The 23,502-nt window shown below is 41.0% G+C and overlaps 2 protein-coding genes across 22 annotated transcripts in view; one reads left to right on the top strand and one right to left on the bottom strand.

Annotated features, from left to right (window-relative positions):
* Nucleotides 1-11,035, bottom strand: part of RELCH (RAB11 binding and LisH domain, coiled-coil and HEAT repeat containing) — a 113,720-nt gene extending 102,685 nt beyond the window's left edge. For 9 of the 10 annotated variants that reach the window (XR_015154169.1, XR_015154168.1, XR_015154170.1 and 6 more), the window contains exon 1: nt 10,147-10,996. Coding sequence is in view for 6 of the 10 variants with exons in the window: in XM_086373689.1 (XP_086229815.1) it covers nt 10,147-10,660 (514 nt within the window). In the remaining 4 variants the exon portion in view is untranslated. Of the gene's footprint in view, nt 1-10,146 lie in introns of all 10 variants that reach the window. The other variant, XM_086373695.1, reaches the window with a different exon arrangement.
* PIGN (phosphatidylinositol glycan anchor biosynthesis class N) overlaps nt 10,991-23,502 on the top strand; it is a 104,380-nt gene continuing 91,868 nt past the window's right edge. For 5 of the 12 annotated variants that reach the window (XM_086373704.1, XM_086373697.1, XM_086373699.1 and 2 more), the window contains exons 1-5: nt 11,094-11,279; nt 14,009-14,163; nt 19,243-19,491; nt 22,488-22,609; nt 23,100-23,198. Coding sequence is in view for 7 of the 12 variants with exons in the window: in XM_086373697.1 (XP_086229823.1) it covers nt 19,271-19,491; nt 22,488-22,609; nt 23,100-23,198 (442 nt within the window). In the remaining 5 variants the exon portion in view is untranslated. Of the gene's footprint in view, nt 11,280-14,008; nt 14,164-19,242; nt 19,492-22,487; nt 22,610-23,099; nt 23,199-23,502 lie in introns of all 12 variants that reach the window. The other 7 variants (XM_086373705.1, XM_086373698.1, XM_086373706.1 and 4 more) reach the window with 4 other exon arrangements.

The following is a 23,502-nucleotide window of genomic DNA, read 5'->3' as shown; positions in this document are numbered from 1 at the left end:
CTCTGTTTCTCATACAAAAGAGTCACGGAGCTTGTCTCTGGCCTGTAACCTCTCCTTACTGCAATCTGTCTAGCTCTGCTTGCCTTTACTTTTAAATATTTGTTCTGTAGACAGCAACATAATTGGTTTCAAAAAAATTTTAGTAAGCTCCAAAAAGACAAATCCCATTTTCTCATCATGTGTTGGTCATAAAATCAAATAACTAACCATTGCCTAAGAGGAACACACAAAAAAATATTTAAAAATAAATTATATGAATGTAATTTAAAATATCTACAAAAATGGAGGTACAATGCCTTTACAGATATAAAATACAATGCATTAACTGTATGGAGGCAGGTTTTAATGAACCATTACAAAATCTTAAATCCAATGTTTGCCTTTTAATATCAATAATCGATTCTACACTTACATACACTTACTGCAGATGATAATAAATATTAATTCAGCTGACTCTCATAACAGCTCTTATCAGGTAGGTACTGCTGTCCTCAATCCTCATTTTTAGATGAAGAAATTGAGGCACTGAGAGATTAAGAAACGAGAATAAAAAAGTGGCAGAAACAGGATCAAAGCCAGGACTCCAAACTCTGTGCTCTTAGCTCTCTACGCTGTACAGTTTTACTTCTTTAACTTATGGTGGCTACTCAAATAGAAATGTTTTACATTTTCACGTGAATTTCAAGTACAGATGTTCCCAGTGTGTTTTTTAAACAATTATTTTAATTAGGATGTAACATACCCATTCAGTTCACTTCAGTCGCTCAGGCATGTCCGACTCTTTGCGACCCCATGGACTGCAGCACGCCAGGCCTCCCTGTCCATCACCAACTCCCAGAGTTCATCCAAACTCAAGTCCATCGAGTCGGTGATGCCATCCAGCCATCTCATCCTCTGTCATCCCCTTCTCCTCCTGCTCCCAGTCCCTCCCAGCATCAGGGTCTTTTCCAATGAGTCAACTCTTCGCATGAGGTGGCCAAAGTATTGGAGTTTGAGCTTTAGCATCAGTCCTTCCAATGAACACCCAGGACTGATCTCCTTTAGGATGGACTGGTTGGACCTCCTTGCAGTCCAAGGGACTCTCAAGAGTCTTCTCCAACATCACAGTTCAAAAGCATCAATTTTTCGGCGGTCTTCAAAAAATAGGCCAAGTTCACTTTCACTTTCAAAAGTATAGGTGGTACACACCGGCACAGACCAACTACTGTTTTATCAGCCACACGTTTCCACTGTTACTCTTCTACCAAGCTCATATTTCTCTATTTTACTCACATCAATGTGAGAGATCTATCACATAGCTTGCTATAATACAAACACATCAGCTCTAGAACACTCTTCTTGATCCTGTTATAGTTACCTTTTGCTCAATCTTAGTAAATACCATTGCTGTATTCAATTACATCAAGTATTCACTTCTCAGAAATCTGAAGAATTTATTTTTAAAGTAAATTCGACAATTTACATCCAACTTTCTCAGATTTTCCTGTGCAGATTTCCTTAGTTTGTAGAAACTATATGCACATATGGAATTGGAGAGTTACCAGTTTCACATGCTCCACTGAAATGGGGCCAGAACCACTTTAAAAAATTAACTGCAGGTACAAGCTTCCAACAAGATAAATAAGTCTTGGGGATGAAGTGTACAGCATGGTGGCCATAGTTAACAATATTGTTTTGTGTATTTCAAAGCTGCTCAGAGAGTAGATCACAGAAGTTCTCATCAAAGGAAAAAAACAAACAAAGTGTAGCTATGTGGTGATGGGTGCTAACTAAGCTTACTGTGGTGATCATTTCAAAATACAGACATGTATCAAATCATTCTGCTGGACATCTAAAACTAGTAAAATGTCATGACGATTAGATCTCAAAAAAAAGTTAATGGTAATACCTCCACAAACATTCATATGATAAGGGAGTTGAAGCAGATCAATCCTACCACTGCCGCTGTTGCTAAGTCGCTTCAGTCGTGTCCAACTCTGTGAGACCCCACAGATGGCAGCCCACCAGGCTCCGCCGTCCCTGGGACTCTCCAGGCAAGAACACTGGAGTGGGTTGCCATTTCCTTCTCCAGTGCATGAAAGTGAAAAGTGAAAGTGAAGTCGCTCAGTCGTGTCCAACTCCTAGCGACCCCATGGACTGCAGCCTACCAGGCTCCTCCATCCATGGGATTTTGCAGGCAAGAGTACTGGAGTGGGGTGCCATTGCTTTCTCATCAATCCTAAACTAATGCAAATCCCCCAAAAGTCAACCAAAGAGGCATCGTGTTCAAAATATGGCCAAACAGCAGAACACAATTTATTTAAGTATCAACAAGTATGTTTTTAGTATAAATAATTTAGAAACCACATTTTATCATCAACTCTTACAGTACAGATGTGTGTGTTGTGTGTGTTTAGTTAGTTACAGTACATACACATAGAAGCCAATAAAAACAACTATCTGAAGGAAAAAATAGGTTATTAATATTTAAGGCCCTTCTCAATCGATATTTACAATTTAGGTATACGCAGACTGTACTTTTAGACCAAGGTAAGTGCTCTTTTCCAGTTAATCATCCTAAAACCATGGGGGTTAAGGTAGTAGGCACAGTTAAAAGCCACCATACAAAAAAAAAAAAAATGTAGTTTTTGACCCAAACAAAACGAACACTGAGCCAACCCTGAATTGTTTTTTCCAACAAAGGTGCTTAGAAAACAAGCAAAGAAACAAAACAGCAGACAGTGAGGTCATCTCTAGAGCAGAAAGTGTAAATTTAGTTTTTAACACAAAAAGGCCTGTTTGATGATTAATACCCTTATCTTGTTTCCTGTTAAACTATGTACCACAATGGCTTGAAGTGTCATACTGCATTTTTATAACTACCCAAATGGAATCAATTAATTGTGAGCCAGATAACGGCAACCATGTTCCCAGACAATGTTTTAAACAAGGCCAAATATAAAATAAACATTATCTTCTCTTTACCCTCACTTCCTTTTCCTCTTCCTCACTCAGGACGAAGACTCTAAATATGGCCAAATAAGAAAGTTACTGTTTATATTAAAATTTCACTCATACTTAAGCATCACATTAAAATTTTACTTTCTCCACAATTATCACAATCAACAATGATTTTTCTATATCTGAATGCTTACACTATTACCTGTACCACAGAAAACTACTCTATAGACTTTCAGGTGTTAGTCTTGCTTCTCCATTAAGAACATAATATGCTCAAGGATATGCACTAAACTTCTTTGGATTCCTATAATACTGAGCTGTACATAATTTCATAAATTTACTGGTCAATGTAAAATATTGAATATCAACTATACACAAGTCACTGTTCGAGGCAATGAAAATATCTGACTTTCCACAAGAATTAAAAAGTTTGAAGCTGCTGAAAGACATGGGTAAAAAATGAGTCATATAAGAGAGAAACTGCAGTCCATGGGGTCGCTGAGGGTTGGACATGACTGAGTGACTTCACTTTCACTTTTCACTTTCACGCATTGGAGAAGGAAATGGCAACCCACTCCAGTGTTCTTGCCTGGAGAATCCCAGGGACGGGGGAGCCTGGTGGGCTGCTGTCTATGCGGTCGCACAGAGTCGGACACAACTGAAATGACTTAGTAGTAGTAGTAGTATATCAATAACTTCAGATATGAAGATGACACCACCCTTAAGGCAGAAAATGAGAAGAACTAAAGAGCCTCTTGATGAAAGTGAAGGAGGAGAGTGAAAAAATTGGCTTAAAGCTCAACATTCAGAAAACTAAGATCATGGCATCTGGTCCCATCACTTCATGGCAAATAGATGGGGAAACAGTGGCTGACTTTGTTTTTTGGGGCTCCAAAATCACTGCAGATGGTGACTGCAGCCATGAAATTAAAAGACACTTACTCCTTGGAAGGAAAGTTATAACCAACCTAGACAGCATATTAAAAAGCAGAGACATTACTTTGTCAGCTAAGGTCTGTCTAGTCAAGGCTATGGTTTTTCCAGTAGTCATGTATGGATGTGAGAGTTGGACTTTAAAGAAAGCTGAGTGCAGAAGAATGATGCTTTTGAACTGTGGTGTTGGAGAATTCTCTTGAGAGTCCCTTGGACTGCAAGGAGGTCCAACCAGTCCATCCTAAAGGAAATCAGTCCCGGGTGTTCATTGGAAGGACTGATGTTGAAGCTGAAACTACCAATATTTTGGCCACCTGATGCAAAGAGCTGACTCATTTGAAAAGACTCTGATGTCTGGAAAGATTGAAGGCAGGAGGAGAAGGGGACGACAGAGGATGAGATGGTTAGATGGCATCACCGACTCAATGGACATGAGTTTGAGCGAGCTCCAGGAGTTAGTGATGGACAGGGAGGCCTGGCATGCTGTGGTTCATGGGGTCGCAAAGAGTTGGACCAGACTGAGCCACTGAACTGAATATGGTCCAGACAACAGTAGCAAGTCTCACTCAGCTAAAAGCAGTGAACTTAATATATCAGAAATATTCTCTTGATATTTTGTTAGAAGCCAGAGGAAGCACTAAACCCAATTCCAACCTACCGGGGAGGAACTGCTTTGTTAAAGTGGAAGAGATGGGAACTTTTGGAAGATGGGAATCACAGCACAGGTGATAAAAGAAGGGGACAGAGCACAGTGAACCAAGTGCTCTCTCAGAGCTCTGAGAAAAGACAGGCAGGACAGTGAAAGAGTATTTAAAAAGGAGAGAGATAACTCAAGAAGTCTGCAGGCTTATAAGTTAAATTATTAAAGTCAGTCATAAATGGCTCCTGATAAGCTGCCTTAAGAACATCTGGAAGCATGATAGCTACAGAATAAAAGAAAATTCATCACTGAAAGGCATGTTATTTGACCACTTACTGTCTCTACAGAGCTGACTCATTCTAGGCAATTTTTCTGATTTTGATTAGACCTTGAAGGCTCAGAGTAGAATATCATTTCTCTACATAAAATACTGTAATTTGTAATTAAGTTGTGCCAAAGGAATTGGCACAACTTTTATCTTGCAATCTAACTGGAAACCAAACTGGCTAAACTGGCAAAAATAGAGAGGACAATATATAATTAATGTGTGTCTATAGTCAAGCAAGCAATATTACATGCAAAAGATCAAATCAGTTTATCAAGTGGACCTAGCAGGACCATCACAAGGATGCTACAATTTACCAAACACTGAGACTCCATGAGAGCTCATTTTAAATTCTTCCACTGAAAACATCAAATTTAAAAAGCTATAGTTCTTTTATATGTTTTATACATTTGACTTACTCTTTTAGGCAAGAAAAAAGATAGTATGAAGACTTCTTAAAGTATTTTAGAATTACCACTATACTATTATCTAGGTCAGATAATACAGACTTTGGGGCAAACAATTTAGTAAATCTTACAAAATTAAACTGCTTTTGTGTGTGCTTAGTTGCTCAGTCCTGTCTCTCTGCGACCTCATTAACTGTAGCCACCAGGCTCCTCTGTCCATGGGGATTCTCCAGGCAAAAATACTGGAGTGGATTGCCGTGTTCTCCTCCAGGGGATCTTCCCAACCCAGGGATCAAACCCAGGTCTCCTGCACTGCAGTTGGATTCTTAACCATCTGAGCCACCAGGTGAGCCTTTTAGAAATCTTTAAACAAAGAAAACCACTGTTGACTATACATTTATTACTCTGAAGTTTTATGAATTTTCAGATCAGACACACATTAATCAAAAATACATAAAAACAAAAATAATTTAATGTTTTAGATAATCCACACTATCAATGTTTATACTGTTTACAATCAACCAAAAAGTATTGAGTATTATAAAGTAATAATCCAACTAGCAACAATTAACATGGTAGAACTGAATACAGAGGACCCTTATAACCAGCAGTAGTCTGGTCCTAAAGAAAGATTCATCCTCAGAGTTTCTAAAATATAATTTGTATGATCCGAATCTTAGTCAAAATCTTCAAAACATGGTACTAACCATAGATTTACAGACTTATTTTAGCATTTATCTATTTTCTGACTGTATTAAGACATTTAAGTATATTAATATTTTGATATACAATGCATTTGGATTTAAATTATACTAAAGCTAGTGCTATAAGTATCTGCATAATTATAGGAGGAATATTTTAGAAATATTTCTTCTTTTTATGATGCCATCATAGGCCTAAATTTAGAAAGAGAAACTATTAAACTTCTAGAAGAAAATACACAAGAAAATTTTTGCAACTTTAGGATACGCAAATATTTATTTAGGAAACAAAGACCATGAATCATTAAGGGAAAAACACAATTAACTGGACTTAATGAAATGAAAATCTTTTGTTCACAAGACACATTGTTAAAAAATGAAAAGGCAAATCATGCTAGGAGAAAAAACTTGGAAAACACATATTTGCTGGAGGACTTGGGTTCAGAATATATAAAACAACTACAACTCAATAAAAAGCTGTTAACAGACATTGCACAAAAGATATGCAATAGCAGTAGAGACACCCCACAATGGCCAAAAGCTGAAAGAAGGAGCTCAGCATTACTAGTCCGCAAGAAATAAAAACCACAATGAAATACCACCATACTCTCACTGCTGCTGCTGCTAAGTCGCTTCAGTCGTGTCCGACTCTGTGCGACCCCATGGACTGCAGCCCACCAGGCTCCCCCGTCCCTGAGATTCTCCAGGCAAGAACACTGGAGTGGGTTGCCATTTCCTTCTCCAATGCATGAAAGTGAAAAGTGAAAGTGAAGTTGCTCAGTCATGTCCAACTTAGCAACCCCATGGACTGCAGCCTACCAGGCTCCTCGGTCCATGGGGTTTTCCAGGCAAGAGTACTAGAGTGGGGTGCCACTGCCTTCTCCTAGAATGAGTTAAATAAAAAGCCTGAAAATACCAAGGGTTTGGGGGATGTATAGAAATTGAAACTTTCATACACTGGTGATGGAAATTTTAAATGATAGAAACACTTTGGAAAACCTGTTTGACAGCTTCTTACAAATTTAAATGTATACTAACTATATGAACCAGCAATTCTATTCCTAGGTATTATCCAAAAGAAATGAAAACATATGTCTCTGTAAAACTTATACAAGCATGTTCATGGCAGCTTTATTCATATAGGCCAAAAATGGGAAAAAAAAAATGTCTAATAACAGATGAATGGAAAAACCAAAAAAGGAATGAACTACTATTACACATCAAAGCATTATTTGAATGAATTTCAAAAACATTATACTGAGGAAAGGAAGCCATACAGAAAAGACTATATGCTCCAAACTGCATTTGTATGAAATTTTTAAACAGGCAAAACTTATCTAAGGAAGTGGTTCTCACTTGGGGAATTTTGCCCTCCCCTTCCTCGGACGGTGCTGGTGACATTTTTTGACTGTCACAACTTGGGGAATGGGGGCTGGGTGGTTGCTTCTGTTATGCAGTGGACACAGAGGCCAGCAACGCTGTTAAACATTCTAGAATGTACAGGACTCTAACACAACAAAGAATTATCAGGCCCAGAATTCCAACAGTGCCTAGGCCCAGGTTGGAAAATTGTTTTCTACTATGGTCAGTGATGGGCTTGAGATACAGAATGCAAATGAAAATGAAGGCGTTCTGGGGATGATAAAAATGTCCTCAGACATTTATTTGTAGTAGTAATTTGTTTTCCAAAATTCACCACGCTGTACACTTCAAATGGGCACATTTTATTGTATGCAATTTTACCTCAAAGTTGATGGTAAAAATTATAGCCTATCAAATAATATAAAGCTACAAAAACAGTTTAATCCATATTTTGCTTTTAAACATATATGCATAGAAAAAAACGGAAAAGGCAAGTACTATTGGTTGGATTATGGATAACTCTGATTTTTTTCCCCTACTGCTCATCTGTTTTGTATTCACTTGAAAATATATTATGTAATAATGTGCTTCTGAGTTATACCCAAACAGGTCCAGGTAAACCATGGCAGAGCACCGCCGCACACGGATGTGTGGTTATAGCCAAATCCCGACGTGTGATCACAAGGCTAAAGTTATTTCAAGAAACTATAAAAATGTATAATGCAAAGGCATTTACAAGTCAACTTTTACTTTAAAACACAGCTATATTTAGAGCCTAAATTATAAATGTAACTATTTCTGTGCAAAACAGTTTTTAACAGAAATTTTCACTATAAACAGTGATTCCACACAATAAGGTAGGCTGAAAAGATTAATAAATTCTTTTAAATTAAATAAAATAATGTTATAAAGGAATAACTTATTTCATTATATCTATACAGTAGAAAAACATAGCAGATACAATTCAGTTATGTTCAACGACAGGCCAGGGACTATACAAACTGTGAGTAATAAAAAGATGTCCCTCAAGAAGCTGACTATCTAATGGAGAGAAATGATACTGTTAATAAATCAAAATAAAAAGTTAAAGGCTATGGTTGAGGTTTGAAGGTAGTACAGTGAAAAGAAGCCTTGGTAGCGTGGGAAGTACTGACAAAGATGAGAGTTGAGCTGGGTCTTGAGGAAGTATTAAGAGCTTATCAGGTGAAAATCATTATTAGACACTTCAAAAACCTTAAAACAAACAAACAAAAGCCAGCTGTCTAACAATTTTGTTACACTGCTCTTTTGTTACATTTTATAGTCTTAAAGGTCAGCAACAGAAAAACCGGTTTCAGGAAAAGGAAGATAATCCTACAGTACTGAGTAAGGAAGTTACACCTGCTGAGAAAACTCCATACTCAAGAGAGAAGACTGCTTTGGATTTACCTTGATGGAAAATGGCACTCTTTGCAGTTTAACTACATCTAACTAAGTTACATCTAAGTTAGGCAACTGTGGTGTTGGAGAAGATTCTTGAGAGTCCATCTCAACCAGATCCAACCAGTCCATCCTAAAGGAAATCAGTCCTGAATATTCACTGGAAGGACTGATGTTGAAGCTGAAACTGCAATACTTTGGCCACCTGATGGGACGAACTGACTCATTAGAAAAGCCCTTGATGCTGGGAAAGATAGAAGGCGGGAGGAGAAGGGGACGACAGAGGCTGAGATGGTTGGATGGCATCACCAACTCAATGGACACGAGTTTGAGCAAGCTCCGGGAGTTGGTGATGGACAGGGAGGTCTGCCGTGCTGCCGTCCATGGGGTCACAAAGAATCAGACATGACTGAGACTGAACTGAACTGAAGTTAGGCTATCTCAGTCTCTAGCACCACTTAAAAGTACTGACAAAAAACCATCAGTTCGGCTACAATTTTAAATCATGTATTTTAACATGTGTGAGCAAATTTCAGTTGGCCTCACATAACACATTGAAAACCTCATACCACTAGTAAGGGAAAATCTAAGATGCCTCTTAAGAAGGATAGGTACTGGGACTCCAATATGCATTCTTGGCAGTACGTTTTAAAGACATGAATACTTATAAATACATGATGAATGAGGTAAACGACCTCTCTACACAGTTAACAATGATTACAATGAGGCAGAAAAGTTAATTCCTAAACTTCCAAAGAGAAAAAAGCCTACAAGGTACTGAGACCAGGAGGTAATACTGCAGGGAGAACCTGCCTACTCTGCTCCTTAGACTCCTATAATTCTGGACACCCACTGAAATTAAGGAACCGAAAGTGAATGAAACTGAGTTTATTTAAACTGAACAAATTTTATGCAGCAGAAGATGCAACTTTTGAGTAATCAACTCTACCCAAAGACAAAGGGTCTTCAAGTGGATCTGGCTTCGGGGAGAGAGCAACAACATTTCCTATTCTTTTCTCTCTTGACTTGGAGTCAAATAATTACTGCGAACAACATAAGGAACACTGTTTCCTGGTAGTGGCGATTCAGGAGATGGGAGAGAATGGAAAAACGATTAAAGCGATAAACCAAGGTTGCAAGGGAGTCTTCTGGTCATGTAGTAGCCAGTGAACTAGAAACTCCGGATGTTTAATAGATATCGACACCAACAGTGCTGGTGCAAGGCTGCAGGCAGGGAGAGAACAGTCGCTGCCAGAGCCTTTGGCCTCCACTGTAAAAGATCACCGCCCGCCCCCCGCCCCAACCCTCTAGCTGAAACGCTCCCAGTACTCAGCACCAGCCCACAAGCACCCCCTCCCCACAATAACCCCCCACAACCCCAACAGCCCAGCCGGAGGGACAGCGCCGTCGTTCACTTACTGAGCTGTCCCCCACCCGACGTCGTACTCGGCTCCCGACCTCCTGCGCCTCCAAGGCCGGCTGCCCCGGGGACCCCCGGCGCCCCCGTCCCCGGGGGGGTCCCGCTCTGCCTCTCGAAATTGCCAGGGTTGGAGAAGTAGTCGCGCAGCCGAGGGAGCTCACGGCCGCTCTCTAACAGCTCGGTGTGCAGCTCCAAGGCGGTCAGCAGGTACTGATCGCGCAGCAGCTGGGCCGCGATCGCATCAATTGACAGGCGGGCCGGGGTCTCCCCAGGGCCCCCTAGGGCCGCCGCCGCAGCCTCCCCGGGGAGCCCCGCTCTGGCACTGCTCCCCAAGGCCACGGGGTCCTGGGGCGACAGCGAGTCCGCAGAGCCCGGGTCTAGGCCGCCCCCGGCACCCAGCCGAAGTCCTGCCCGCCGCTCGTCGGTCGCCGAGACCTCGTCCTCGTCCTCGTCCGAATCGCTGAGGAAAGGGTTCACGCCGCAGCCGCCACCTCCAGGCGCCATCGCCGCCATCTTACACTGTCAGGAGTGTGGGCGCCTCCCTGTCTGGCTCTGACAGGCCGCGGCCTGAGTCCCGGCTCAGCCTCAGCGGTCGCCGCTCGCTTCTGCAGCCCCGGCCTTGCCACGTCCCGTCTCCTCACCTGGAGACCAGGCGCAGGCTTGGAGGCGAATCGTCCGGAGGCTGCAGCGGCAACAGCAGCCACAGCTTCAGCCGCAGCTGCACCAGCAGCCCGGCTCTGCGGGCGTCTTCCTGGTCCCCGGTCTCGCGAGAAATGGCGCGTGACCCGCCCCTCTCCTCTCCCCGCCCCGCCCCGCCCCGCCTGCTCCCCACGCTTGTGAGCAGAGACTGAGGGGCCCCGCGCCCAGCTCAAAGGCAAAGCCCCGCCCCACTCCTTTTTGATTGGTCGCAGAAGGTGGGGGCGGGGATTGGAGGGCTGACGCGAGAATTATCGCGAGAGTAGCTTCTGGCCAGGTAAGTGTCAGGGACCTTTCGTGGTTGGGGGGCGGTTGTGACGGTGGCTTAGGAACCTTCTCTTCTGAGCCAGAGGGGAGCTCTGACTCGCAGCCGGGCCCCGCCTTCGCGCTGACGAGGCCTCGTTCCCGAGGTCAGGCCTGACCTGCTCAAGCCCAGGTAGAGTCCGGGAGAAGTGGGGACAGGCGCCGGGCCCCGACACTGGCGCTCGCCGGGGTGCACTGCCCCCTCTTCCTTCGCTCCTGCTGTGTGCGCTGCCGGGTACTGATGTTTTCCCTGCAGGGGTGGCCGGTGCCGGGCAGGGCCGGTGGTCGGAAGGGGGTTTGCTTCCTCTTCCTCGCCCTCCCAGCCTCGTGCCTGCGGGCCCCAGGGGCCTGGGTGCGGCACAGGGACAGAGCCAATAGAAAATGCATTGGGGACGTTGGGATCTGCTTGGATCTGGGAATATCCCGATAGTCTCGAATTTGGAGAAGGAAATGGCAACCCACTCCAGTACTCTTGCCTAGAGAATCCCATGGAGGGAGGAGCCTGGTAGGCTATAGTCCATGGGGTCGCAAAGAGTCGGACACGACTGAGCGACTTCACTTCACTTCACTCCACTTCGGTAACAAACTATTAGGAGCGCAGCAAGCACTTGTGATTTAATGCACAGCTTGCACATTCCTTCCAATGAACACCCAGGACTGATCTCCTTTAAGATGGACTGGTTGGATGTCCTTGCAGTCCAGGGGACTCTCAAGAGTCTTCTCCAATACCACAGTTCAAAAGCATCAATTCTTTGGTGCTCAGCTTTCTTCACAGTCCAACTCTCACATGCATACATGACCACTGGAAAAACCATAGCTTTGACTAGATGGACCTTTGTTGAAAAAGTAATATCTCGGCTCTTCAATATGCTGTCTAGGTTGGTCATAACTTTCCTTCCAAGGAGTAAGCATCTTTTAATTTCATGGCTGCAATCACCATCTGCAGTGATTTTTAAGCCCCCCCAAATAAAGTCTGACACTGTTTCCACTGTTTCCCCATCTATTTGCCATGAAGTGATGGGACCAGATGCCATGATCTTAGTTTTCTGAATGTTGAGCTTTAAGCCAACTTTTTCACTCTCCTCTTTCACCTTCATCAACAGGCTTTTTAGTTCCTCTTCACTTTCTGCCATAAGGATGGTGTCATCTGCATATCTGAGGTTATTGATATTTCTCCCGGCAATCTTGATTCCAGCTTGTGCTTCTTCCAGCCCAGCGTTTCTCATGATGTACTCTGCATAGAAGTTAAATAAGCAGGGTGACAACATACAGCCTTGAAGTACTCCTTTTCCTATTTGGAACCAGTCTGTTGTTCCATGTCCAGTTCTAAGTGTTGCTTCCTGACCTGCATATAGGTTTCTCAAGAGGCAGATCAGGTGGTCTGGTATTCCCGTCTCTTTCAGAATTTTCCACAGTTTATTGTGATCCACACAGGCAAAGGCTTTGGCATAGTCAGTAAAGCAGAAGTAGATGTTTTTTCCTGAAACTCTCTTGCTTTTTCGATGATCCAGCGGATGTTGGCAATTTGATCTCTGGTTCCTCGGCCTTTTCTAAATCCAGCTTGAACATCTGGAATTTCACAGTTCATGTATTGTTGAAGCCTGGCTTGGAGAATTTTGAGCATTACTTTACTAGCATGTGAGATGAGTGCAATTGTGCAGTACTTTGAGCATTCTTTGGCATTGCTTTTCTTTGGGATTGGAATGAAAACTGACCTTTTCCAGTCCTGTGGCCACTGCTGAGTTTTCCAAATTTGCTGGCATATTGAGTGCAGCACTTTCACAGCATCATCTTTTAGGATTTGAAATAGCTCAACTGGAATTCCATCCTCCACTAGCTTTGTTCGTAGTTATGCTTTCTGAGGCCTACTTGACTTCACATTCCAGGATGTCTGACTCTAGGTGAGTGATCACAGCATCAGGATTATCTGGGTCATGAAGCTCTTTTTTGTACAGTTCTTCTGTGTATTCTTGTTGTTTCATAGTCCTTAGCTAAAAGGATTGCTGATCTTTATTGTAATTGAGTTGCCAGAGAGATTGAAAATGGAAACAATTTCTGGAATGAAAAATGGGAAGGATTAGGGAATGGCATGGAAAGGGCATGTTTAGAAATGGGTTATTTATATGCAATATTTCTGCCTGTGTAATGGGAATTTTACACATCTGTGGTACTTAAAGTCCCCACATTTAGGATCTTCCTGTCAAGGATTGTGCTTGACAGTCATATCATATCCCCGTCCTGCCAGTTATTTGCCATGAGACTTTTTAAAAGTTACTTGATTTCTCTCAGCCTCCTCTGTCAAGGAGATACACAGAATTAGGAATGTGTTTGTCACAGTACCTGGTACCTAGTACACAACAAATGTTATAATCATGTATCAATTAATATACTACTAGTGTGGCCATGGCACCCCACTCCAGTCCTCTTGCCTGGAGGATCCCACAGATGGAGGAGCCTGGTGGGCTGCAGGCCATGGGGTCACACAGAGTTGGACACGACTGAGCAACTTCACTTTCACTTTTCACTTTCCTGCATTGGAGAAGGAAATGGCAACCCACTCCAGTGTTCTTGCCTGGAGAATCCCAGGGACGGGGGAGCCTGGTGGGCTGCCGCCTATGGGGTCGCACAGAGTCAGACACGACTAAAGCGACTTAGCAAGAGCAGCAGCAGCAGCAGTAGCAGTAACTGTGTATTGAAAATATTTGACAGATTTTTAAAAGTAAAGCAAAACAGACCTGATGTCAGTCATTTATTAGCGTTAGCCAGAAAAAGCAGTTAAGGTGGTAGGCCCCAAAGGGAATATCTTTAGGATCTGATTTCTAAAATGAAAATTGAAAATAGATTTAAAATATGTTTCCTTAGAGAGTTGTAAGAAGTTGGATGTAGAAGTTCTTCCTTGATCAGCAGCTTCCTACGGCACATCTGTAATTTCCTGGTTCTACCTCACATCCTGTAATCATGGACTTGTCAGTGTGACCTTTCCAAGCCCCTAACAAATCAACTGGCCAGTCGTCTCAGTAAGTACTTTTCTCTTCCACTAGCGCATAGAAATTTGCTTATCAATTAAAAATGTTGAAGAAATATTAATAGTGCATACTAGGATATTATTAACAACTGCTGATTTCTATTTAATAATAATTTGCCATTAATATTGTTGAGGAATTTTCTTTCTACTTACCAAAATTTGCATTAATCTAGGTCTTTACAGCCACTGTTTCACTGAATAATCTGGATAGTCATTGATGCTTGTATGATAGTGATAAAAATATGAAAGATTGCTCTTTTCCAAGCACCTCAATTGTTTTCTTGATTAAAAAATTATTTTTTTGTTTTAGTACTTTTAAAATAACCACAAGTAATATTTTCAGTGCAAGTTTTTCATTGATGTAAAGTTTTATAAATATCTAATTTTTTATACATTTTTACATATTGTAATTTTTGACATTGTTTTTCAGTGTGTGGTGAACATCCCAGAGGTATAAGTTAAATGGCTTTTATTGATACATGGTTACATGTATTTTAAAAATTTTAGTAGTTATTAATTTGTTTAGGTGATTTCCAAATGATTCATCCATGAAAAAGTTTTCCTTTTCACTGAATCTGAATAAAAAGTGATTAAAAAAAAAGAGAAAACTTAAATTATAATAGTGCTTAATTATATGTGCTTAAGCAATGTCAACCCACTCCAGTACTCTTGCCTGGAAAATCCCATGGATGGAGGAGCCTGGTGGACTACAGTCCATGGGGTTGCTAAGAGTCAGACAGGACTGAGTGACTTCACTTTCACACATTGGAGAAGGAAATGGCAACCCACTCCAGTGTTCCTGCCTGGAGAATCCCAGGGATGGCCAAGCCTGGTAGGCTGCCGTTTATGGGGTTGCACAGAGTTGGACACGACTGAAACGACTTAGCAGCAGCAGCAGCAGCAGCTATAATGTAAGTAGTATGTGAAGGATGATTTTTGGAATCACTGAAATATTATGTATCAGTTCAGTCGCTCAGTCATGTCCGACTCTTCGAGACCCCATGAATCGCACCAACTCCCGGAGTTTACTCAGACTCATGTCCATCGAGTTAGTGATGCCATCCAGCCATCTCATCCTCTGTTGTCCCCTTCTCCTCCTGCCCCCAATCCCTCCCAGCATCAGAGTCTTTTCCAATGAGTCAACTCTTCACATGAGGTGGACAAAGTATTGGAGTTTGAGCTTTAGCATCATTCCTTCCTAAGAACACCCAGGGCTGATCTCCTTTAGAATGGACTGGTTGGATCTCCTTGCAGTCCAAGGGACTCTCAAGAGTCTTCTCCAACACCACAGTTCAGAAGCATCAGTTCTTCGGTGCTCAGCTTTCTTCACAGTCCAACTCTCACATCCATACATGACCACTGGAAAAACCATAGCTTTGACTAGATGGACCTTTGTTGGAAAAGTTATGTCTCTGCTTCTCAATATGCTATCTACGTTGGTCATAACTTTCCTTCCAAGGAGTAGGTGTCTTTTAATTTCATGGCTGCAGTCACCATCTGCAGTGATTTTGGAGCCCAAAAAGATAAAATCTGACACTGTTTCCACTGTTTCCCCATCTATTTCCCATGAAGTGATAATCCTAGGTAATTTAATAGCCCTGACTAAGTGCCCAGGACTGGGCTGAGTACTGGAGAAAGCCTGTCTTGCTTTCCTGGAATCAGCATGAAGTTATAGAGGCAGCCATTACTACAAACAGTCAGAGTCATAGCTGTATAATTATAAACTGAAGTAAAGGTTTGAGCTTCTGATTTGGACTGAGTAGTCCCTGAGGAAGTGATGCTGGAAAGTGCCCGGGAGGGACCTAAGATCCCACTGTTACTATACAAGAGAGCTAGATTTTTATGTTAGCTATTACAGCTTCAGGGTCAAAGTTCTCAAATAAAATGTTTGTTTTACTACTTCAGTAAGCTTTAGGGTAGAGGAAAATTTGTATTATCCTTTAACACAGACACTTTGATACTTTTTACAAAAAAGTTGTGTAACAATAGTGGGGAAAAGAAAGAACGTAAGTCCAGGAAGTTATTTGTAAATGCAAAAGAAAGTGAGAAATGATAGAGATATTTCCTTATTAGTGAGCATGATAAGGAGAGTACTCAGGTTTCCATGGTAGAGAGGAGTGTTTAGGTCAATGGGAGCCTCTCTACATCTAGGCAGATACCATATGTACTTTAGTTGTAAATAGAGTTTAAGATCTTACTGAAATGAATTAAAATGAGTTGAAAAGTGAGTTACTTTGCGTAACTAAATATGATACCTGAAGAAGAGTTGTGAGCTAAAGGATAGAAGAAAGAACAAGTGAACAGAATATTATGGACAGTTTGGAATCATAAATGTGACAATTTGGATGAAATGGACAAATGGACCAAAGATACAACCACCAAACGCACTCAGCAAGTGGCGGGCGCTCTTAGTGTCTCTCCGGGTGTGAAGAGACTGAGTTATAGTTAAAACTTTCCAACAAAGGAAACTCTGAGCCATTGATATCCTGTTACGCAATAAAGGAAGAAATAGTACTAATTCTACACAAACTCTGCCAAAAAATAGAAGGTAATAACACTTCCCATTGCATTGTCTGACATCAAAACCAGAGAAAGATATTACAAAAAAAATTTATAGTCTAATATCGCTAGTAAATATTAATTTAAAATGCTAAATATTTTAGCAAATAAAATCCAAGAGTATAGAGGAAGGATAATACTTAATGATTAAGTTCAGTTTATTCTGGGAACCCTAGCTTGGTTTAACATTTGAAACTCCATCACTGTAGTTCACCACACTAGGAGACCCCACACCAGGAGACCCCACACCAGGAGAGACCCCCACGCCAGGGGAGACCCCACACCAGGAGAGACCCCACACCAGAAGAGACCCCACACCAGGGGAGACCCCACACCAGGAGAGACCCCACGCCAGGGGAGACCCCACGCCAGGGGAGACCCCACACCAGGGGAGACCCCCACGCCAGGGGAGACCCCACACCAGGGGAGACCCCACGCCAGGGGAGACCCCACACCAGGAGAGACCCCACGCCAGGGGAGACCCCACGCCAGGGGAGACCCCATGCCAGGGGAGACCAAAAGGGAAAATCCAGATGGCCTTGGTCCTCTCTCGCGAGAGGACCTCACGTGATCCTCCCTTCTCATGTCTGCTTTTGTCAAAAGCACTTGACAAAATCCAGCATTTTCCATTCACAACTTTAAAACTGCATAGTAAAAGTAAAAGAGAACTTCTTTAACACAACAAAAGGAATCTATGAAAAAAACCTGAAAAATTGACGGCTTGCACCGTAGGACTGGAAACAAGGCAGGGATTTCTGTTGTTTCCACGCCTGTTCAACGTTACACTCAAAGTCCTAGACAGTGCAAGCATGAGTCATAAATAAAAAGTCTATAGATTGATAAGGAAGAAGTCCTTTATTCACAGGTGACATAATTTTTCTCCTTGGAAAATCAAAAGGCATCTCCATAAAAACTACTATAACAAACAGTTTTTCAGTGTTGCAGAATACAAGGTGAATATGTAAAAATCAGTGGTAATTTAAAAACTAATGAGGGGAAGCTGAAATAAAAAATGCCATTTACAATAACATTAAAAATGGAATATATAGGGATGAACCACAGGGGCATGGGGAAACTTTTGAGGGATATGAGTATGTTCTCTCCTGTGATTATTATACACTTTAAATATGTACACAGCTTACTATAGGCCAGTTATGCCTCAGAAAAGCTATAAAAATGCTGTGAAGAAAAGTACTGGGACACTTCAAAAAGTTGGAGTATAGATGGTAGATTAGGTAAAATACTGACGCTGAGTTTACTGAAGTTGGTAGCCACCGTAGGTACATAAGGGAGTATCGTTATTGTCAGAAAACAAGCACTGAAGTATACCCCTCCACACACACACACACTCACACACAAGAGGGGTAAGTTGAAGAGACGAGGCAAAGACCAGAGGAAAATGATAATGTTAGAGATATATGGCTAAGGGGTGTATGGATGTTTGTACCATTATTGCAGCTTTTCTCTGAACTTGAAATTGTTTTAAAATAAAAATATTAAAAGTGTACTAAAGAAAGTGTTGTCATCTACAAAAATTCCCTAGGTGGGACACAAAATACAATTGCCAAAATAAAAATTAATTCATTGAACTTTCAGAATTTATAAGTACTGGCTGCTCTTTGAAAAACACAGTTAAAAAAATGAAAAGGGGATAAAAGAGGATTTTAAAATGCCCATTACATGCATGTAAAGTAGCTCAACGTTATTGATCACCAGGGGAATGTAAATTAAAACCCCAATAAGTTAAAAGACTGGACAAAATTAAACACATTACAATACCAAGCTTTGGCCAATGTAATGGTTATGGCGTTGAGGATATAACGCTCAGTGAGACAAGTCGGTCATAGAAGGACAAATGTGCACATCTCTCCCTGTCTGAGATAATCTAAGAGTCAAACTCATGGTGGGTGGGTGGTGGGGGAATGAAAGTGGTTGTTCAATGGCTGTAAAATCTCACTTATGCAAAGTGAGTAAGTTGTCGAGATCTGATGTATAACAGTGCCTATAGTTTGAAATACTGTGTTTTACACATAAAAATTTAAGAGGGTAGATCTTATGTTAAGAACTCTCTCTCTCCTTTTTTTTTTTTTTAAGTCACTCAGTTGTGTCCAGCTCTTCATGACCCCACGGACTAGAGCCCGCCAGGCTCCTCTGTCCATAGAATTCTCCAGGCCAAAATACTAGAGTGGGTTGCCATTCCACATCTCCAGGGGATCTTCCCAACCCAGGGATCGAACCCAGGTCTCCCATATTGCCAGCTAATTCTTTACCATTTGAGCCACTAGGGAAGCCCTCTTCCCACAACTTGAAAACGATTACCTATGTAGATAAGGCAAGTAGCCGCAGAACAATGAAGCTTATTGAAAGATGGAGGAAGTAAGAAGTGTCCACCAAACTAAGAAGTTTTCTGAGACTGAAAAATGAGGCAGGCAGCTCTAGTCATCAAATAAACTGAACACATATTTGTTTGCGCTGAGGCTCACCCAGCTTTGACTCTGTTGCCTCTTTGCAGCGCGTCTTGGCGCTTAGCTCCTCTGGGTATGCTGCTGTACGTCACTTTGGGATTGCTCGTACACTTCGTGTTCTTCGCCTCCATCTTCGACATTTATTTTACCTCTCCTTTGGTTCATGGAATGACTCCTCAGTTTACGCCCCTGCCTCCCCCAGCAAAAAGACTAATGCTGTTTGTTGCTGATGGCCTGCGAGCAGATAAACTTTATGAATTAGATGAAGATGGAAATTCTAGGGCACCGTTTGTTAGGTAAGCATGTCAACTGGTACTGTTACACTGATACTGTCTATCTCATGTTGGGTGGAGGGGTGATGATGAAAAAGAGAGCAGGGCACGGATGCCTCTGCCTCTGTCATAGAAATTAGCAAGTGTGTTTCCTTCTACAGTTACTTCTGTTATTGTAGAAGTTGATACCAGGTGGTTGAAATGCATGACCTTGGCTGCCTAGCCTCACTTGTCCTAATTTCTGAATCCTGGCTTACAACTCAGTATATTATCTTTTTTTCTTTTTTGTAAAGTAAGACTGTTCAATTTTTAAGTAATGACAAGCATAAATTTCAGTGAATTACCAATTACAAAGGTATTTATCTAAAAAATATAAATTTCAGTTCATAATACATTTTCTATAAAATAAAGCCTTCCAAATTTACATCACTTTGTAATATGATAATTTTGGATTCTGTTAAGTGGCTTTGAAAAGAAATATTTAATTTTTTGGACCTGTGGGGTTCTTGTAATCAACTATTCTTTTTTTTCATTCATAGCAAGCCCCTCAAAAGCCCTTCCTAATGCTACTGTGGGGAGATTAAAGCTCAAATTCAAGGGAAGTTTGTCTAAAATTGTCTACATTTCCCCTGTCCCTACCTGTCATCATTGCTTCCTATCCCTCTACCCTATTTTGATTTTGTTTATAGTACTACTCAGCGTGTACAACTTCCACTAAGGCAGGGACTTTGTTTTATACACATTATCTCTGGTTCCTAAAACATAGTTCAGTTCACTTCAGTTTAGTTGCTCAGTCGTGTCCGACTCTTCGAGACCCCATGAATCGCTGCACGCCAGGCCTCCCTGTCCATCACCAACTCCCAGAGTTCACTCAAACTCATGTCCATCGAGTTGGTGATGCCATCCTGCCATCTCATCCTCTGTCGTCCCCTTCTCCTCCTGCCCCCAATCCCTCCCAGCATCAGGGTCTTTTCAAATGAGTCAGCTCTTCGCATCAGGTAGCCAAAGTATTGGAGTTTCAGCTTTAGCATCATTCCTTCCAATGAACACCCAGGACTGATCTCCTTTAGGATGGACTGGTTGGACCTTCTTGCAGTCCAAGGGACTCTCAAGAGTCTTCTCCAACACCACAGTTCAAAAGCATCAATTCTTTGGTGCTCAGCTTTCTTCACAGTCCAACTCTCACATCCATACATGACCACTGGAAAAACCATAGCCTTGACTGGACGGACCTTTGTTGGCAAAGTAGTATCTCTGCTTTTTAATATGCTATCTAGGTTGGTCATATCTTTCCTTCCAAGGAGTAAGTGTCTTTTAATTTCATGGCTGCAATCACCATCTGCAGTGATTTTGGAGCCCCAAAAAATAAAGTCTGACACTGTTTCCACTGTTTCCCCATCTATTTCCCATGAAGTGATGGGACCAGATGCCATAGTAGGCAGTTAATAAATATTTGTTGACTGCTAGAAGAATGAATGAACCTGAATTCTATGTCAGATTTCCAGGAATAAATTTATGGTGCGTCAAAGAAATGGATAATATATTAAAGGATACAAAGAAACAAGCAACTCAGGGCAATAGGAAAATATGAGTAGGAAAATAAGATTGTTAGGGTTAGGTTCAATACACAAAAATATGTAGCAAATTTCTATGACTAGTGTAAAAATTGGGGTGATATATTTGGTTGAATTTCTTAGTTGTCATAGAGGAGAGAAATGTAGTTCGTTGCAAAGTTAATGACATTAAAATATACTGGTTGTTAAGGCAAAGATGAGCTGTTCTGACCGTGCCTGTTTCTCCCTGGGGTGTTCTGGGGGGGCCAAGGGCTCCCAGGTGATCTGCTGTGTGTTGTTTGCCATTCTAGCTGCTTCTGAAGCCTTTTTTGATAGGTTTTCTTTGTTTCTCACTTCGTTTTTTTAAAAATACGATCTGATCAAATGTTTCTCAAGAGAGGTATCCACATTGCTTTATACCTCCCTTTTTTTGCTTGAGTTCAGTTTCCATTATAGAACTGAAGAAGTTAAAAAATATTTCTCCCTTAACATGTGGTTTAATGGTTTTTCAAGCCTTTGACTTTTTATGTATGTATTTTGCCAGTCTGCGGTTATAAGTCAATTAAAAGTATCTAAATCAGCACTTTTAGGTACTTCTCTCCAGAACATTTTGAGGCCTGAGAGTTTAGCTTGAAAACTGTTACAAATGAATTAGTGTTTCATAACTTGTTGCTCTGCTGACCTTTCCCTTGCAATGGCATTACTGTTCATTTTGCATTTTTCTCCAGATTTTGCAAATCACCCTTAGACAAAGAATGGTGATACATTTTAGCAAAAAAACTTTTGACTTGTTTTAATCTCAAATTTAGAAAGATAATTTAACTCCTAATTGAGAGTATAGCTGTTTCCTCTCTTAATTTTTTATTTTGAAATACATTTAACTATAGAAATGTTGAAAGGATTATATCATGAATATTCATCTGTATATCCTTAATCTAGATATGACCATTTTAAACATTTTTCATGTTTTCATTCTCTTGTCTCAACACATACACACTTAAACTTTAATTATTTTTTCCTGAATAATTTGAAAGCAAAATATTTTAACACTTTACCCCTAAACACTTCAGTGTGTATCTCCTAAGGACAAGGACTTTAACATGATCACAACACCATCATCACACCTAATAAAATTTAACGCTGACAAAGTAATACTTTGTGTGTCGGTGATTTCTTATGTAACACAGCGTTTCAGTACTTTGTGACTTAGAGCTGTAGCATGTGTTTTGTTTTGTGATTCTGTGCACTGCTTGGGTGGTTCCTTGTCTTGCCTGGGCTTTCTTACACTACAGAATCCATCTGGTGGGAGGAACTGCACTGAGCCCAGCTGGGATCAGAAAGATTCCTTCTTAAATTTTGACTCCTTCTTTTGACTGGATTTCTTCTGTGGTGATTTTGTTTTTCTAAAGCCTTAGCAGAGCCTGTGATCATAGTATATGCTGACTCTTCATCTATGATATCTTTTAGGAACATCATAATGAATGAAGGCAGCTGGGGGATCTCTCACACGCGTGTGCCGACCGAGTCTCGGCCCGGGCACGTGGCCATGATTGCAGGGTTTTACGAAGATGTCAGCGCAGTTGCCAAAGGTACTGTCTCTTTAGACGATTTTTATCACATGAAGAAATTGATTGCATAAATATTGCTTCTTTAATACTGAAGCAGTTGCTTCTTTTGTACTGACACAAAGCGAAGTATGTTTTGAGACCCTTTTGACAAGTCGTTTAGCTTGCCTAACTCAACACACACTGGGACTGACTCAAGAATAAAACTTTAATCTTATATCATCATGTCCTGTTGATAGAATAGGACTGCATGGATCTCTGGTTTTCCTAGATGTTAACTCTCAGAAGTTCAAAAGTGATTCTGTATTTTAGTAAGAAGTCAATTAACTGTTGTAAGCTTTTTATTAAAAAAATTTGTAGTATAATACAGGTAACAAAATCTGTTGTTAGTTTTGCATTTTTTCTGCAGTTAATCCTCTTTGTTATTATTTGAAAAATACTTCAGGAGCCATACCAATACGTCACCATCTAAATATTACTATTGTCATTGTTTTTTTTTCTCAATTACCTGAAGGATGGAAGGAAAATCCTGTAGAATTTGATTCTCTTCTTAATGAAACCAGGTACACATGGTCCTGGGGAAGCCCAGACATCCTGGCTATGTTTGCCAAAGGTAGGAGTCACGGATTATATTTCCCCAGATACTAAGTAGGCAATAAATCAGTATGGTAATTTAAAATATATACTACATTTTACTCATTATGAGATACATGTTTTGACATATTTAACGTCTCTGAAGTGAGTGTATATTATAATAGATGTGTGAGTTTGACTTTTTTTCATTTTAGTTATACTTAAAATGTTGGATTATACAGTTTAAATACCTTGGATTCAGTGAAATGGTATATAATTCTAACATCTAACAGCTTTCTAATTTTGGGTAAGTTAGATAACTTCTCTAAATTTCAGTTTTCTTT

This window comes from Bos grunniens, chromosome 24, assembly GCF_055505025.1.
Source record: "Bos grunniens cultivar Pamir isolate PY7600 chromosome 24, Bosgru_T2T1.0, whole genome shotgun sequence".
NCBI classification, from domain to species: Eukaryota; Metazoa; Chordata; class Mammalia; order Artiodactyla; family Bovidae; genus Bos; species Bos grunniens.
The sequence above is the reverse complement of the archived record's forward strand: the minus strand, read 5'-3'. Positions and strand labels throughout refer to the sequence as shown.